The sequence below is a fragment of the Eretmochelys imbricata genome, chromosome 6 (assembly GCF_965152235.1).
Source record: "Eretmochelys imbricata isolate rEreImb1 chromosome 6, rEreImb1.hap1, whole genome shotgun sequence".
NCBI lineage: Eukaryota > Metazoa > Chordata > Testudines > Cheloniidae > Eretmochelys > Eretmochelys imbricata.
Window position 1 is genome coordinate 1,958,609 of NC_135577.1, and position 18,217 is coordinate 1,976,825.

Here is an 18,217-nt window from a genome sequence, read left to right on the forward strand (position 1 = left end):
CCTTCTCAGCATCTGGCTTGAGAGGGTTAGATCAGGTCTCAGATGCCAGATCGTGAAATAACTTTTAACCTGGTTTCATTTTTGTTTTTTGAATCTCTTGATTTTTAAAATTTTTTTTTGCTGGTAGATAAGTTGATTGGAAACTCTAATATCATACAGGAGCTTGGAATTGAACCCAGGAGTCCTGCCTTCCAGCCCTCCCTGCCTAACCCACTGGATCTCACTCCCCTTCCAGATCTGGGGATAGAACCCAGGAGTCCTGACTCCAGTACAGTTGCCCTCTCACACGGTAGGGCACCACTGTTTGTATGTTCTGGATGCAACCTCTGTAATACACAGCATAAGCCCCCCCTTACCCCCTTTCCTCTTTATTCCTCTGAGGCTTAACCCCCATTTTTTTTGCTTCCCTCCCAGTTCTTCGAGGCCCCACTCTGCGTTATGGACTAAACATCTGCCCCATTGCATTGGAAAGAAGCCTGCCGCATTTACAGACACACGTCTGCTTTCCTTGCTATCAAGAGCACAAAACAAATCATCCATAACAGGTACGATTTCATACCTATCTCCTACCGATCTGGATTCGATTTTCAGGGCTGGGTTGAGGCACACTGGTGGGGTCAGGGGAATTCTAGTGCTCCCGGCTTGAGGGAATCAGGGTGGGTGGGTGATACTGCCCCCTGCTGGAGGAATTGAAGCTCTGTGGGTGTGTGGCTCTGTCTCCTGCTGGAGAGAATTGAGGGTTTGTGCGTGTATGTATGGGTAATGTTGCCCCCTGCTGGCAGGAATCAGGGTTCTGTACCTGTGCTCTCCCTCCCGCTGCCCTGGGGATGCACAGACACCTTCCTTCCCAAGGGGCAGGAGTGGGTGTTGCCCTGTCTGATCACGCCTAGCATATCCTGTGTAGGATGGTATTCAAACAAGGCACTGTTTACGAAGGCATCTTGCAGTGCTGGACTGGTTTGCACATCTGCATTCATGTAGCGGTGCCCCATGGGATCGGGGTGGGGACATCTGTGCGGCTTCCAGAACGCTGGGGGAACCCAGACCTTGATCAAGGTGGGGGTCTGTGAGGCACCCAGCACAACAATAGCCTCCCCTCTCTGTTCTGGCCTTTTCTGTTTAGGCTGTGAGCTGTCTCTCCCTGTATGTCTGCATGGCACCTATGCGATGGGAGTCCATGATCTTCATTGAGGGGTGGGGTCTGTGCAGCACCCAGCCCAGTGGCAGAGACCCTCCAGTCCTGGATGGGGCTCTCCACATGCTATCTCAATATACATGATAAAGTTTCTGTAAGTGAAGCTCAGATCTGCTACGCTGGGTTGCATCGCTTGATAAAACTAATGTGGGCTTTCCTGGTGGTATTGATGGCTCCACGGGAACTCTGGAAAATTCCCCAAGGGGGTCCTGCCCCACCCCCAGCCTTCCAGGAAATCCTCAGTTGGTTGCTCTCACAGATGTGACATTATAGTGCCAGGCATATTTAATATACATAAACATGGGTGGGGGAGTATCATGAAGAACAGCTGAGCTGTTTTCGTGCACAATTCCTAAGAGGCAGGAAATGGACAGAAAATTCTGATCTTTAGGGGGGTTGTGGAACAGGGAGTTGAGGGATTCAGGATGAAAATCAGGGCGCACCACTAGCTACACACATTGAAACAGAAGCTCTGCTCTTTCTATGGTCCCCACTCTAGCCTTGGAGTGCTGGTAACAACCCAGATCTCTAAACAGATCCCCATTAAGCTCTGTGGGGATTGGGTTGGTTTACCTTGCCAGTGCCCAGATTATACCCACAGTGCGCACTCAGTCTCCAGATCTGACGTATACATTTGTATCTGACTCTTTACAGCTGCTATAAGGGCAGGGCTGATTGTGGATGGAAAAAGCAGGGTGATCTAGTTCCTTTGAACTTCTACCGCTCCCCTCAGCACGTGTATAACTCATTAACTCTGTCTTGGTGTCCAGTGTGTTGAGATGAACACATAGATCTGAAAGGACTCTGTCCTCCCCATCCCACTTGGTATCGTCTGCCCCACTGCCAGTTTGGCTTCAAAGCGTGCAGTGTTTGTGGGTACATGTGTAGGTGTAGCTCTGTGTGTCACAACTTTCCTGGGCACATTCCTACGTGTCTAATTACATTTTGCCCTCCTGACAGTCCTCTTGCAATTTCATGAGGACATGGGATTTTTCTACACTTTCTGTCCTAAATTATGCACTGTTACCCTGCTGCCCTATCCCAGAGATGGCTGAAATGCAGTGCCAGACAAGTGATTTCTATGTGGTGTGGTTGTTATCCAATTGCCCCGCCCCAGAGATGGCTCCATCTGAGCACCAGGCAAGCCATCCCAATACAGCGCCACTGTGCAGCTGTTATCCAGTTGCTCCACCCCAGAGGTGGCTGCATCTCTGTGCCAACCGAACCATCCTTGTGGGGCATTGCTGTACGGCAGCGACAGCCACCTCTGGGCTGGGGTAGCTGAGTTTCTCAATGCTGGGCTAGAGATCTCTGTGTTCCCCAGCTGCCCTGACCCAGAGGTGGCTGCGTCTCAACAGTAGGTGAGGCATCACTGTGCAGCTGTTACCTAGCTACCTGTCCACAGAGGCAACTGCATCTCAGTGCCAGGCGATGTCTGTATAGGCAAACTCTTTGTGGTGAAATTTAAGGGACTAATAGGCATGTTTGTAACCCACCCACCAGTTCCAAGGCAGGCAGTTGCTGTAATTGGATCTATCCACAAGAGTCCCAGTTTACAGGTAGAGGAAAGGGACCAGATTCCCCGGGCTCCTGCAAGCGAGCTGATGTCACCTGGGCCAGGGAGGGGAAGTTAGAGACTGTTTGCTATCCCGTGCTAGCCTTGAAGCCAGAGACTAGGAAAAGCCTAGACTGATGAGAACTGGTCCATCTTGCTCGTCCCCCACTGGCTGTTCCCCCAGCAGAGATGGAGTTACCCCATCCGGGCCCTCCTCACCCGGGGTGGAATCGTCCCCCACAGATTATTATCCAGGGCTCTTAATTTCTGGTCTCCAAAGTGAGGAGGCTCCTGTCCTTTCCCGTGACAGAGATGAGAACATCACTTATTAGACTCTTCTCTCATGGGAAATATTTCCTAAGGCTTGACCTAAATTTTCCTGAATTTCCTTGTTGCTTCTAGTTCTTTTCCCACCCTAAAGAATTTCCCCCCACGCTTGGCTTTGATGCTGTTCAAACACCGATTGACAGTAATTATGAACCTGCTGCTTAACTCAGCTCGCCGTGGTTAACTGCATGGCTGGTGGGTCTGGCTCACCAGATTCATGGTCTGGAAGGAATTTCCCCCGGGTCAGACCTGCAGGGACCTTGGGGTGGGGGGGTTGCCTCCATCTGCAGCACAGGGTATGGATCACCTGATGAGATCATCTGTGCATGACTCACCTAATCAATTCCCTGCCGTTTTAGAGGACTCAGTGTCCCACCCCCATCCCTGCCACCCTAAATCAGACGCAGGGGCCCATCTAGCCTGGTATCCTTCCCCTTTCTGACCACCCCAGATCAGACCCCTGGGCCCATCTAGCCCAGTATCCTGCCCCCTCCCTGCCATCTCAGATCAGACTCAAGGGCCCATTTAGCCCAGCATTATTACCCCCTCAGCCTTTCCTGTTTTCACAATGGCTGAGTCTAGAATCTGCACAGACCTAAAGTTTAAGCCTGACTCAAACCGGATCCAAGCCCATGAGGATTGAGTTGTTTTCCCGCCTATGCCAGCCCTTCCCGCTGAACCTGCGTGCCCTGCTTCTGCTAGCTTGGGGTTCCTCAGGACACACACTCTGCAGTGTGCACAGTGCAGCGAGGTGGCGGGCAGCCAGCAGGAACAGGGCATGCAGTCTCCTTCGCGTCAACCCTGTGGACAGGAGGAGAGCTGGTCCGACCTGAACCCGAGAGGGGCCAGTTGTTTTCCCACCTGATCTGGACCCAGCACTTGTAGTTGGGTAGAAGGGCTATAGTTTAGCCTCCCGAGGACTTGGTCTAACCCAAGTCAGCGGGCTCAGCACAGGGGGACCTGGGTGAAACTGACTGATCCATGCTATTCAAGAGGTCAGACTAGATGATCTAATGGGACTTTTTGGCCTGGAACGCTCTGAAATTCTTCCAGGCTTCCCCAGTAACCCTGGCAAATCTTGTCTCGATAGCCTAGTTGGTCTCCAGCTTGCTGGGATCGAGGGGCCCTCCTGGTTGTGTGTTTGTGGGGGTGTGTCTGGTGGAGTGGATAGAGAGGCGCTTTCCTCTCTGGACCTGGAGGCTTCTGGGATTGCGGGAGATGCGAGCAGCGTGGCAGAGCAATCCCAGAGGTGGCCAGCAGGGGGTACTGTGTGTGTGTGTCTGTACTACATGGCTGATAGTGGTTTTTCTCCTTTCTATCTCCCTCTCAGTTTAAATGAGTCATAATGGATCAGGAAAGTGGGGGTGACATCCAGAAAGCCCCCAACTTCCAGTGGAGAAGCTACAAGCTCGTCATTGACCCGGCGCTGCGGCGGGCCCCGCAGAAAGTCTACCGCTACGATGGAGTCCACTTCAGTGCTCCCGTGAGTCCAGGCATGGGTGGCAGTGGGGATTCACTGCGTGATTTGGGAGGCTGGGGGCTTGCCAACAAAGAAAAGGTAGCCTTCTTCCCTCCCCTTCTGCCTGGGGCAGTATCTGGTGCTGGCCCACCGTGGACAGCGCTTGCTCACCTCTTACTGTGGGCTTATACATCAGAGCAGTGGAGGCTGGGAGCCAGGACTCGTGGGTTCTATCCCCAGCTCTGGGAGGGGAGTGGGGTCTAATGAGTTAGAGCAAGTTAAGGCTAGGGGTCAGGACTCCTGGGCTCTATTTCCCTGCTTCTGTCTCATTGTGTAACTTAGGGCACGTCCCTCCCTGTGCTCTGTGCCTCAGTTTCTTCATGTGTAAAATAGGGTGAAAGCTTGGTGGGTGGGTTTGTGAGGGTCACTAATTGCTCTGGATAAAGCACACTGGGTCTACTTGTGAAAAGGGCTGCTGAACCACAAAGTGTTCTCACCTGCTGTCATGTCATATTGTGGCTAAGTTGTAAACCACGGGGTGGTAGGTGGTGCTATGCATATCAAGTCCTGTTCCTCCATTTCCTCAACCTGAACGCGCGTGTGTTTCTGATGTACCTTGCTGCCCTGCACCAGGGACGCCCGTTGAAGCCAATAAAACACCAAGGGTGGGTGATGAGTTGTAAAAACCTATTGCAGATCTCGGCAGGAAAAGTGCTCCCATAATGTCTGTTAAATTCCACATGGTGTTGCTCTACCGTGCTTCAGTTTCCCCTTCCGTTTGTCATTCTCCGGCTCCCAGCGCTCCCCAAAGTCCACCTCCTTTTGGGGTATAAACCAGCGATTCAAGCACTCTCAAACCCAGCCTTGCCCTTCCTCTCAGAGGCTCTGTTTTCATTTACCAGTCAGTCGGCTCCCAGGCCTCTGCTCACTCCCTTCAGCCTCCCCCATTAGCAATGATTGCTGCACCCTCATGTGAAGTGGCACCCACGCTGTCCCTGGGGGCCCTCAATAACTGGGCTATCTTCTTGCCAATCCATACTGTCCCGTTTCCCAGGACCTCTTTCTATGCTCCCAGCCCTATTTAGAGAGTGTGTCTCCCAGCTCTCCTCTCCCTAGCGTCACACTCGGTTTCGCACCCTCTTATTGAGCTGCAGGCCATGGTGGTTTTCCCTGTGGGCCTGGTCTTTGTCACCTGGCCCTTTGGGACATGGAGGGCCATGCACAACCCCTGGTATATGGCACAGGAGGCATGGGGGGTGGGCACAGAGCCACTGCTATTGGTGGGGATGGGGGAGAGACAGTCGTGGTAAGGGGAAGAGAGGAATGTGGGACACAGAACCCCTGACATCAGAGGAATGTGGGGACATGGGATACAAAGAGCCTCTTGGGTATTGGGGACATACCTGGCCCCTGGCATGGGAAGATGGGGGCGGGGGAGAGAACACAGCCCTGGTGGTGGGGGGTTGCAGGGAGTCCCTGAAATATGGGGGATGAAAGGGGAATATCCAGGGATCTCGGTGGGGGCCGGGATCTAGGGATGCCAGGAGCCCCTAAAGTGGGCATTGTGCTTGGCTGACAGAAGCTACGAAGTGGGTGACACTCCTGTTGTTTATGTCACTGTAACCTTTAGGAGCCCAGTCATGGACCAGGTGGCCGTTGTGCCAGGGGCTGTCTGTTATTTATTAGGTATATTATGGTAGTGCCTAGGAGCCCAGTCCTGGCCCAAGACCCCATCGTGCTAGGCATTGGGCAGACATAACAGTCCCTCCCTCATAGAGCTGCCAAACTAAGTACGAGACAGGTGACAACAGGTGACTCTAGACAGAGACCTGGCAGATTAGGAAAATGTTGAGCCAATAAACGTTTTGTTTGGCATTAGCACTACGTAGCCCCACTCCTGGATCAGCATCATGCCCCTGGCACTAGGTGCTGTACCATCCTCTCACTCGCTTTGCATTCAAACCTGCCTCAGATTTGTGTGTGACTATCCAATGTTACACAGAAAAGGATGTTTAATTGAAAGATTTTAAAAAGTAAAATCTCACATTTTTCCATGGCTGGTGCCCCCTTCTGGCTTGGCATGGCAGTGGCTCTTCCTCAGTTTCCCTCCTAGTCTCCAGCTGATCCGCTTAGCTTCCGATGCCTTCCACATTGCGGTGGGGTAGTCCTCTGGCAAGATCAGGGTTACCCAAAGTCCCAAATTAACTCTTCCATCACACCTGGGCTCTGTAGAGTACCAAGGAAGTCAGTGCTCTGCCCTGTCTGGGCTCATGCCGCCCTAAGTCCATCATTGGCATCCAAACGAGGCAGTCCTCTTGCCAGGCCTGCCTTTCTGCAGTTCCTAGCCCCTGCTAGCCCCTGTGTTCCTAGCCCCAGCTGCTATCATCTGGATGGACAAAGTGACAGTGAGAATCTCTCACTGCTGGGCTGGCTTGTGGCACTGACTTGGCTAGAATGGACTAGGGCTTAACTTCTGCCTCTGTTTGCTAACCTCAGGACTATCAGATGCTGTAGCCAGGTGACTAGTAAATTACTTGGTTTTGAAAAGGCTGTCTGTGTCGCTGCAAATACTGACTGGGAGCCTTGCACCCTGGAGGGACCCCAGGGTGGATTTGATTTAAATCATGATTTAAATCACTAGTCAGGAAGACTCGATTTAATCATGGATTTCTACATAAAAGTGCATTCTTGTTGGTTGTTACCAACCTCAAGATGCTGCATGTTCCTTTTATCATCTTCAACGCAGCTTCCTCCTGAGAAGGAACACTTCTCATGATGTTGTTTCATTCGGGCAACTATGCCTTTGTTGCACTGTTTGCATTTTGTATGCATGCCTGTCTTACCCACAGGTAGAGAAACTTCATTAAAATATTCCCAAACTTGGGTCTCTCTTACGGCCTGCTGCCATTATAGGTTTTTCCTTCTAGTGAGAGAATGATATGGTAGATCTCAAATCAATGAAGGCTACACTCAGAAAGACCTCAAGACTTCTGGAATATGCTGCTCAAAGAGTTTCACTTTTGTTTCTGCTGCCTGTCCCTCCTTTCTCACATTTATCTCCAGACTTCTTCTCCTTGTCCTGATCTATTCTGCCCCCCAGAAATCTTCTATTCATTGAACTTTTTGAAAGTTTGCACTTTTAGAGAGAGGTAAGGGATTGACTCTGTACACAAATTTGCAGAGGGACAATAAGATTGAGGTCTGTTATTTCTCACCTCTAAATAAATAAATATATATTTAAAATAATTTTTGCTGTTAACAAGCATGTTATCTCTGGAGACACAAATCCTCAGTTTGAGAACTGCAAAACTAAGCATCTCTGATGGTATCTTATAGACTGAGCACTGAGTCCCATTGGGTCGATAGAGAGATTAACCTAAATAATCTATACAGAAGCCCCTGGAACCCCATAAGATTGGTTCCCTAATCCATGAACTATTGGAACTCATTTGCAAAACTTTTCTTAAACATTACATGAATATATTGTCTCATACTATAGAATTAGAATTTTTAATCCCTATTCCGTGATGAGATCTCTTTGATCTATAATGCATCTTAATTAAAACTATCTTTAGATAGGTTTTTTTCCTCAAAAAGCATTTTAGCAAAACAATCCGATTTAGATCAAATAAATTCGATTTTTTTTTATTTTATTTTTTAAAAAAAACATTGATTTTTATCCACCCTGAGGGCCCAGTACCAGCCTCCCACAGCCTGGATTTGCTGCAGGGAGCCATGAAGAGAGCATGGGATTGTTGATGCCAAAGGCCCACTCATGGAGAACATGGGCCTGCCACCATGGAACTTTGTGAACGTGTGGGGTTTGGCCCTGTAAAAGGGTCACTCCCAAGGGATTAGTCACAGGCTGGGACATAGACCAGACTGTGTGGATCTCTGACACATTTTCTTAGGCTATATAAACCCTGATATATCAGGCACATGCCAATTTCTGCTTGCCTCAGGTGAGGAAGAAACACAATCCCTAGGCTCTCATCATCTCGTCTGGATCGTTGCAGTGTCCTCTTCTCTGGCCTTGACAAATGCGGTCTTGCCTTGCTCATATGCATTCAGAATGCTGCTGCAAAGATAGTTCTTCAAGCCCATCGCTTTACCTGTGTCACCCCTCACTTTGCATCCCTACACTAGCTCCCCCTTCTCCATTGCATCACAGTTAAGCTGCTTGTCTTCCCTTCCACGGCTGGTCCCCACCCAATCTGTCCTGTCTCATTTTCTTTTGAGATGTCTGCCTATGGCCGCTGCTGCTCACTTGTGATGTTTTTAAACAGGCACTTTTGTGCTTTCTCCCGGGCTACCCCTGCTGTCTGTGAGGAGCTGCGCACGAACAGCTGCAAAGCTACCCCGTTGTCCTTAAAATCCCTCCTCAAAATTCTCCGTTGTCGTGATGCTGACAAAAAGGTGTGCTGGGCTCACCACCCTGGCTCAGTGTACTCCCCCATCTGCTTGTCTTTCTGTCTTCACCTGTTGTCTCTTGTCTTATACTTAGATCATAAGCTCTCTGGGGCAGGGAGCATCTTTTTGTTCTGTTTTTTTTCAGCACCTAGTACAGTGGGGTCCTGGGCCATGATTCTGGCTTTTAGGTCCTACCACAATATAGACCTATCAGCAGGTTACCCCATAATTCTATCTCACAAGGTTTTTTTATTTAGATTTATATAAATGGCAAGTGGCATGACTTAAAAACCCATCGCACAGATCTCTGTGCAGCAGCAGAATTGAGCAGAACCCACTGCCAGTCTCCCAGATCCTTTTCTCTAAAGCTTGTGAGAGACAGGATCCCAGGCTAGATGTGATCCAGAGAGACAGGGAGTGGGCAGGATGCTGATCTAGATGGGCCCATGGGTCTGATCCAGGGTGACACAGAAGGGGCAGGAAACCAGGCTAGATGGACCCATGGATCTGATCGAGTCTGTCTGTTCCAATATGCCTGTCCCCCCACAGCTGAAACTCAGCGGTCTTGTGCAGTTTATTCTTAAGATTTTCTTTTCCCCGCCTATGGCAACCCTTTATCCCTAGGTGGTTACCAATGTCCAAAGAGATAAGACTTTGCTACAGGTTTCAAACAAAATGCGTAATTAGAAACATAATTGCCACCACAGATTGGACCCATGGGTCCATCTAGCCTGATATTTTGCTCCCCATCCCTGCCCCGCCCAGATCAGACCTCTGGGCCCATTTAGCTTGGTATCCTGCCCTTGCCATGCCGCCCTGGATTAGGCTCATGGGCCCATCTAGTCTGATATCACACCTCCTCCCTTCCACCCTGGATCAAACCTATGGGCCAGTCTAACTTAGTATCCCTCTTGCCCTGGATCAGACACATGGGCCCATCTAGATCACCTGCCCCCATCCCTGCTGCCCCAGATCAAACCTGTGGGCCCACGTAGGTTGGTATCCCACTTACTCAGATCAGACCTATGTGCCCATTTAGCCTGGTGTCCTGCCACCTCAGATCAGACGAACAGTCCATCTAGGTTTCTATTCCTTCTCCGACAGTAGCCAGCACCAACTGCTTCAGAGGAAGGGGACAATTCTGGAATAACCTGCCCCTTTGGGCAAATTTCTTTCTAGCCCCCATCAGAGCTTGCACCCTCTTGCACGAGGGTTTATATCCCATGCAAAACTCCTGTCTCTTTGATATTTACCGCTACAACCATGGATCTTCTCATTATCCTCAGAAAAGTCCTGGCCTCCTTAGAATTTTGCTTAGCTCTTGGCCCCAAAGCAGTGAATTCCACAGGCTAACCGTGCATTGCATCAAAATCTCTGCCTAAAGAAACACTGTATATCTAAAAGCACCCTCAGTCAAATCCCCCCCACATATATATTATGTACAGGGTATATGATAATACATATAATCGTGGGATGGGAATAGATTGTACAATATATAATCTGAGCAATCAGAGCCTATCTTTAGATACAATCTATCCCCGGACTGTGTGTATTTATATAATATAACAGATTGGAGTAGAGAATAGATTATATACGTGTGGTATCTGACTGCTGAGATCCCATATGTAAAGAACAGTATCTCCCCTATAGATTATATATGTTTAGAGAGAGCACTCCTACCCCTTCCCAGCCTTCGTTTGATTGCTTTATGTCTGGTCAGTTTCACTCCCTTTCTTGAGGGTCCTTTTCCCCTGCTGTTGTTTTGTTGGGGTCTTTCCCAGAGCAGCAGGGAGGGGAGAGAAACTTGTTTATAAAGTGTACATTTTTAACAGTGAGAGTAATTAACCATTGGAACAATTCAGCAGGGGTCGTGGTGGATTCCCCATCAATGACCATTTTAAAATCAAGGTTGGATAGCTTTTCTAAAAGATCTGCTCTAGGAATTGTTTGGGAGAAGTTCTATGGCCTGTGTTACAAAGGAGGTCAGACTAGATGATCACAATGATCTCTTCTGGAATCTATGAATATACATAGCACAGTTGGAAATCACATAACCTAGCAATCTGATTCCAGTTCCTCTGTGAAACCACTTCTGAAATTGACTAGTTCAAGTTGCTCATGACAGCCAGTAGGAATAACAATAACCATAGCTAACCTCAGATAAAAACCCTTGATTAAGCTGACCTATCACCTTCCCCAGAGCCCTTCATAAGAGAATGAACCCTGCGTGCTGGAGCTGAGAACTTGACTTCTCTAGATTTGGGCTCTGATTTTGTCTCTGTGAAACAAATATTAGCCCCTAGAGATCGCAGGATGCCAATCGAGAACACAGCTGACCTTCTATAGTGTGAGAAGAGTGCTATACGAAAATAAAACCATGTTAAAACAAATGCAGAGAAATCCACCACATGGGGAAAGGGAAGGGGTAACAATCTGTAAGTAGGCTTAGCAGAATTCAGTTTTTCTTCTTGTATAATTATGATGGATAATATCCATGTTTCTTTTAAAGCAGCTCTTTCGATTTTTATCAATTTAGATTTTCACAGTTGCAGGTAAAGTTATGGGGGGATGGAACAATAATTATTTAATGACCACAGACACTGACATTCAAAAAGTTCAAGGTTTATAACCATTCAAACACACATTGTCAGCATCCCATGTCAAAAAAAAACTCTCAAGCAGCATTTTTCTTACTTTGCCTAGATGTAAATTTCAATTATTATTGAAGGAAATATTTTTTGTCAGTTTGTGTGCGTACAGCGAAAACAACGTTTACAGATAAAAATCTAATCACCGCGAACCTTGCTGTAAGTATCTCCTTTGGGAACAAACATTTGATAATGGGCCCTGCAATCCAGCAAACGAAGGTGTAACACAATCCAGTGGCTGGAAGTGGAAGCCAGACACAGTCAGACTGGAAATCAGGTGTAAGTGAGGGAAATGCACTGTTGGAAAAATTTACCAGTTGGTAAATTGGTAGATTCTCCATTCCTGGCATTTTAAAATGAAGATTGGATGTTATGGTAGCATGGCCTAGTGAGTAGAGCATTGGGCTGGGATTCTGGAGACCTGAGTTACTGCCACTGGCTTGTTGGGTAACCCTGGGCAAGTCACTGTCTCCCACTGTGATTCAGTTTCCCCTTCTGTAAAATGGAGCCAGTGAGCCTGACTTCCTTTGTAAAGTGTTCTGAGATTTATGAGAATGTGTGACTTAAGAGCTAGGGGTGATTACTGTATGCTCTTGTTCAAACATGAATGCTGTCTTGTCCCCCCCCCGCCAGGATTCAGGATATACTCCTGTGGGTGACGTACGAGACCCCCGGCCACGCAGGATATGGTCCAAGCACAGAGACCTGTCGCTCCCTGTTCCCAAGTTCAAGGTAAGCAGGGCGGGGTTTGCCTGGTCTCAGCTCTCCCTGGAGCATCCCAGCTCCCTAGCATGACAGCAAGCTCCCCTCTGCCGCTCCCTGAGCCAGCCCCAGGGACCCTACTGCAGCGGCTCTCAGTGAGCTGCTAATCCTTCAGCTAGGCCATTCCCATCTGGATGTGTGCTGGGATCTAGCCAACTTCCAGAGCCTTTTGGCCACTGGGGGCTGCTGTGTAGTGAAGAGGGGTAGGTGGGATTCTCCCCACATGGGCCTGCGTTGGAGCCAGTGCCCCCTAGAGGGGAAAGGCCCTGTGTCCCATTCCCTACCCCTGAGCCAGCCAGTCCCCAACACTGGAGCCGGATGGGAACCAGCGTCTCCTAGAGGGGAAAAGGCCCTGTGTCCCATTCCCCACCACTTGAGCCAGCCAGTCAGTCCCTCTGCCCTGGTGCTGGATCACAGCTGGTGCCCCCTAGGTGGGAAGGGGCACATTCCCCCTGCCTGGAGGCCGATGGGGGTCAGTGTGTGGGTGCTGATCTTTCCCCTCTCCCCGGTGGCAGCTGGACGAGTTCTACATTGGGCAGATCCCGCTGAAGGAGGTGACCTTCGCCCGGCTGAATGACAACATCAAGGAGCCCTTCCTGGCCGAGATGTGCAAGAAGTATGGGGAGATCGAGGAGATCGAGATTCTCTACAACCCTAAGAACCGCAAGCACCTGGGCCTGGCCAAGGTGCTTTTCACCAGCACCCGTGGAGCCAAGGAGACTGTCAAGAACCTGCATAACACCTCGGTCATGGGCAACATCATCCACGCCCAGCTGGACATCAAAGGTACCAACCTCACCTTGGAGCCCTTCCCTCCCCTCTCCTTGGGCCCCATGCTCCCCATTGTGGTTCATTCCTTTCCCTGTGGCTCAGTTCCCCAGCTGGTGCAAATCACTGTCGCTCCTTAAAAGCCAATGGGAATGAAGACAATGTAGCAGTGTTGGGGGCTCAGTAGGGGGTGCTCTTCCCTCAGTCCCCCAGCTGGGGATCTAGGCCCTTAACTGGCAACAGGATGCCAACAACTTTCTAAGGAAAGTGGCTGAAACTCTCCGGTCAAAGACCCGCCACGTGGCAGGGGTGGGTACGCTCGCAGAAGGGGTGAGGGGCAGGGGACCCTTAGGCTCTGTTCGGAATGCAGGAGTGCATCTGGTTCCTGCAGGCATTCAGAGCCTGCGTCTGGTCTGACCTCCTGGATAACCCAGGCCCACAGCTCCTGTCAGCTAGAGCAGATCTTGTCACCCTCCAGTCACCTGGGAAGCGTCCTCCGCAGGAGGTGTCTTGTATTTTAAATACCTCCCCATTGGGGTCAGAGAGTGCTTCTCGTTTCCGACCCCTGGCATTTCCCCATTGGGACTGGTTTTCTCTGCTGGGATCCTGTGGTAGCTGGCTCCTCTTTATGTGATAACAGAGGGAAATCCCAAATCGGACCCTTGCACCCGTTGCGTGTCATCGTTTCAGGCCAGAAGGGACCAATGGATCATCTAATCTGGCCTCCTGTATGACCCAGGCTGGTGGTTTGTGCCCGTACACCCCTATACGGAGCCCAGAGACTTTAGACTGAAGCAGCTCAGTCTTCAGGAAACTAAACTGTGCCCCAGGGATTGATCAAGGGGGCAGCCGTAGGGGCAGCCGAGATCAGACGGCCAGCAGGGTGACCCAGCTTAAGCCCCAGCTTCCTTCTGGGGGAAGCTGCTGGGACGAAGAATGGCCGGTTGCTGCCGCCTTTCACTCATCCTTGTGCCATCCCCATTCCATAAGGACCCCAGATGTGCCAGGACTCTGTATCTGGCTGGCTTCCTGTTCCCCTAAGAGTCCCACTCTGTCTTTCCACCTCCCGGATATGCTGCGATCGCCGCTTAGCTGAGCCGTTCTGTCAGCAAACTGGAAAAATGGGGTGGGTGCCATTTAGTGGTATTCGGTGTCGCTGTTGTGCTCTGCCCCAGGAGCAGCTGCATCGTGAATCACCGACTAGAATTACCAAGCCTGACCTTTTCTCTCAAATGTGCTCTCTCCCTGCCCCTACAGGACAGCAGCGGATGAAGTACTATGAGCTGATCGTCAATGGCTCCTACACCCCTCAGACTGTTCCCACCGGGGGCAAATCTCTGAGCGAGAAATTCCCAGCGCCTGTGACCCAGGCTGAGACGGTACAGGAGGCTGGCGGGGTGGGCTGGGAGCCAGGCTCTTACTCCACGTCTCAAATTCAGGCACCGATGGCCATGTTTAGGATTGGGAATAAGTAGCCTGACTTGTCAGAGCTACAAACTGTTCTCCAGCTGCCCAAGAGGTGGCTGCATCTCAGCTCCAGGCAAGCCATCCCTGTGCAGCGTTGTGTGTAGCCATTATCCTGCTGCATCGCCCCAGAGCTGGCTGCATCTCACTGCCAGGTGAGCCATCCCCATGTGGCGCTGCTGTGCAGCTGTCCTTCAGGTGCTCCTGTCCAGGGGTGCCTGCATCTGAGTGCCTGGCGATCCACCCCTGTGCAGTGCTGTGTGTGGCTGTTCCCCAGCTGCCCTGCCCCAGAGGTGGCTGCATCTCAGAGCCGGGCAAGCCATCCCCATGCGGTGTCGCCGTGTGGCGGTTCCCAGCTGCCCCGCCCCAGAGGTGGCTGCATCTCAGAGCCGGGCGAGCCATCCCCATGCGGTGTCGCTGTGTGGCGGTCCCCAGCTGCCCCGCCCCAGAGGTGGCTGCATCTCAGAGCCGGGCGAGCCATCCCCATGCGGTGTCGCTGTGTGGCGGTCCCCAGCTGCCCCGCCCCAGAGGTGGCTGCATCTCAGAGCCTGGCGAGCCACCCCTGTGCAGTGCTGTGTGTGGCTGTTCTCCAGCTGCCCCGCCCCAGAGGTGGCTGCATCTCAGAGCCGGGCAAGCCATCCCCATGCGGTGTCGCTGTGTGGCGGTTCCCAGCTGCCCCGCCCCAGAGGTGGCTGCATCTCAGAGCCGGGCGAGCCATCCCCATGCGGTGTCGCTGTGTGGCGGTTCCCAGCTGCCCCGCCCCAGAGGTGGTTGCATCTCAGAGCCGGGCGAGCCATCCCCATGCGGTGTCGCTGTGTGGCGGTTCCCAGCTGCCCCGCCCCAGAGGTGGCTGCATCTCAGAGCCTGGCGAGCCACCCCTGTGCAGTGCTGTGTGTGGCTGTTCTCCAGCTGCCCCGCCCCAGAGGTGGCTGCATCTCAGAGCCGGGCGAGTCATCCCCATGCGGTGTCGCTGTGTGGCGGTCCCCAGCTGCCCCGCCCCAGAGGTGGCTGCATCTCAGAGCCGGGCGAGCCATCCCCATGCGGTGTCGCTGTGTGGCGGTCCCCAGCTGCCCCGCCCCAGAGGTGGCTGCATCTCAGAGCCGGGCGAGCCATCCCCATGCGGTGTCGCTGTGTGGCGGTTCCCAGCTGCCCCGCCACAGAGGTGGCTGCATCTCAGAGCCTGGCGAGCCACCCCTGTGCAGTGCTGTGTGTGGCTGTTCTCCACCTGCCCCGCCCCAGAGGTGGCTGCATCTCAGAGCCGGGCGAGCCATCCCCATGCGGTGTCGCTGTGTGGCGGTCCCCAGCTGCCCTGCCCCAGAGGTGGCTGCATCTCAGAGTCGGGGAGCCATCCCATGCGGTGTCGCTGTGTGGCAGTCCCCAGCTGCCCCGCCCCAGAGGTGGCTGCATCTCAGAGCCGGGGAGCCATCCCCATGCGGTGTCGCTGTGTGGCGGTTCCCAGCTGCCCAGCCCCAGATGTCTTTAAACTTCTTTTCCTTCCTCCTGTAGTCAGAGTCCCGACGGCGCCAGTCCACCGACTCCTCCTACTCAGCCAGCACTGTGGGTTCGACGCCCGGCAATGGGACCCCTTGCTCTCAGGACACCCCATACTCCAGTGCTCGCCAGGACACCCCCTCGTTCTATGGTCAGTTTACCCCCCAGTCGTCCCAGGGGACCCCGCACACCCCCCGAGGAGGAACGCCGTATTCCCAAGACTCGGCCTACTCCAGCAGGTACCTGCTCTGCACTCTCTGCTGGACCTAATGCTCAGCTTCCCTGCTCCATTGACGCTCACTCCAAGCAGCTGGGCTGGAGCTGAGCCTGGATGGGAGACTGAGAGGGTGCTGCTGGGAGTGGGGCAGGGGCTCAGTGGTGGGTGCTTTCCCCGGCAGTCAGTTCCAGGCCCCAATGCCCCAGTGTGGCACTAGGGGGCACTGTGCTGCAGGGAGCAGGGCAGGGGCTCAATAGGGGCCGCTCCCCCCGGCAGTCAGTGCTGGCCCCTGCGTGGCACTAGGGGGCGCTGTGTTGCAGGGAAGGGAGTCAGCAGGGTGCGCTCTCCCCTGGCAGTCAGTGCGGTGCTAGGGGGCGCTGTGCTAGGGGGCAGGGCCTCAGTAGGGGCCGCTCTCCTTTGGCACTCAGGGCTGGCCTCGGTATCTCAGTGCTGGATGAGCCGGCGTTGTGTGTGGCTGTGGTCCAGCTGCCCCTACCCAGCAGTGGCTGCAGCTCGGTGTGAGCAGCGGTGGGTCTAACAGCTGTTCCTGCAGTGCCCGGATTTCACTGCCTGTGTCTTTCCTCCCCCATCTCCTAGGCAAGGCACGCCCAGCTACTCCAGCTATCACCCGGAGCCGACCTCCTACAAGTCCCGCAGGCATGAGAACAGCTACCCGGAGTCGTATTCCCGCCGACACTACTCTGCCGCCGCCGCCGCCTCCTCCTCCTCCTCCTCCACAGCTGCCGCCACCGCCTCCTCCTCGCACTACCGCCCCAATGACCCCCACTACTCGCCCTACAACCAGCAGTACGAGGGGGCAGGCGGTCGCTACCAGCGCCGTCACTCCTCCGAGGGACGCTCCTCCTCCCACCACTCCTCCTCTTCCTCCGCCCACCGCTCCCACCAAAGAGAGGACTCCACTTATCAGTCCCGGCACCGGGAGCGCCCCCAGCGAGACGATCCCACCCCTGCTTCTTCTTCCTCTTCCTCCTCCTCCTCTTCTTCTTCCTCTTCCTCCTCCTCCTCCTCCTCCTCTTCTTCTTCCTCTTCCTCCTCCGCTTCCACCACGGCAGCTTCTTACCCCGTGGCTCCAGCCACGCCGGATGGGACCCTCTTCCAGAACAGCCACAGTTTTGGCCAGCAAGGGGAGTCCTTCGCAGCCCCTAGTGCCATCTACCCTCCCTACCCGGCCCCCCTGGAGCCCTTCCCGCTACCCCCGGAGCCACACCCCTGTGATCAGGATTACCGGCTGCTGCCCACGGCTGAGACCTTTGCTGCCAACTCCCTGCCCCCCACGGAATTTCTGGCTCAGGAAAGCAAGGAAGAGCCCAGCCCTGCGGCTGCCAGCGCTGAAGATCAGGCCCAGTCGCCGGCCCCCCAGGCCTCGCCGGCCCGTTTGGGCTCCCCGGCACCAGAGACCACCAATGAGAGCGTCCCATTTGCCCACCACAGCAGCCTGGATTCGCGCATTGAGATGCTGCTGAAGGAGCAGAGGTCCAAGTTCTCCTTCCTTAATTCAGACACTGAGGAAGACGAGGAGGAAGGGGGCAAGGCGGGGGCAAAGGGGGCAGAACCGCATGGGCCCTGCACCCCGCCCCCACCTCTGCCTGTCAGCTTTGAGGATGTGGTACCAGCTCCGGACGCCGGGGTAGAGTCGCCTAAGGCCAACGGGCAGGACAGGGTGAGATGCTGCTTCTGGGGTCTGGGAGGGGTTGGGGTCTAGTGCATTAGAGGGCGGGGGAAGGGGGGCGCTGGGAGTCAGGACTCCTGGGTTCTATCAGCAATTGTGGGAGGGGAGTGGGATCTAGTGGGTTAGAGCAGGGGGGCTGGGAGCCAGGACTTTTGGGGATGATGTGGGTTTGCAGAGGGAGGAGAGGGGTGGGATTGGAGCGTGGGGTGGGGGTGGGAGTGCTGCGGGAGG

The 18,217-nt window shown here is 53.2% G+C and overlaps 1 protein-coding gene across 4 annotated transcripts in view; it reads left to right on the forward strand.

The window, feature by feature from the left end:
* Window positions 1-18,217, forward strand: part of SETD1A (SET domain containing 1A, histone lysine methyltransferase) — a 40,336-nt gene that overhangs the window by 8,319 nt on the left and 13,800 nt on the right. For all 4 annotated transcript variants that reach the window (XR_013346508.1, XR_013346507.1, XR_013346509.1 and 1 more), the window contains exons 2-8: window positions 415-545; window positions 4,408-4,560; window positions 12,228-12,326; window positions 12,872-13,142; window positions 14,382-14,503; window positions 16,095-16,318; window positions 16,894-17,977. Coding sequence is in view for 1 of the 4 variants with exons in the window: in XM_077820505.1 (XP_077676631.1) it covers window positions 4,423-4,560; window positions 12,228-12,326; window positions 12,872-13,142; window positions 14,382-14,503; window positions 16,095-16,318; window positions 16,894-17,977 (1,938 nt within the window). In the remaining 3 variants the exon portion in view is untranslated. The remainder of the gene's footprint in view (window positions 1-414; window positions 546-4,407; window positions 4,561-12,227; window positions 12,327-12,871; window positions 13,143-14,381; window positions 14,504-16,094; window positions 16,319-16,893; window positions 17,978-18,217) is intronic.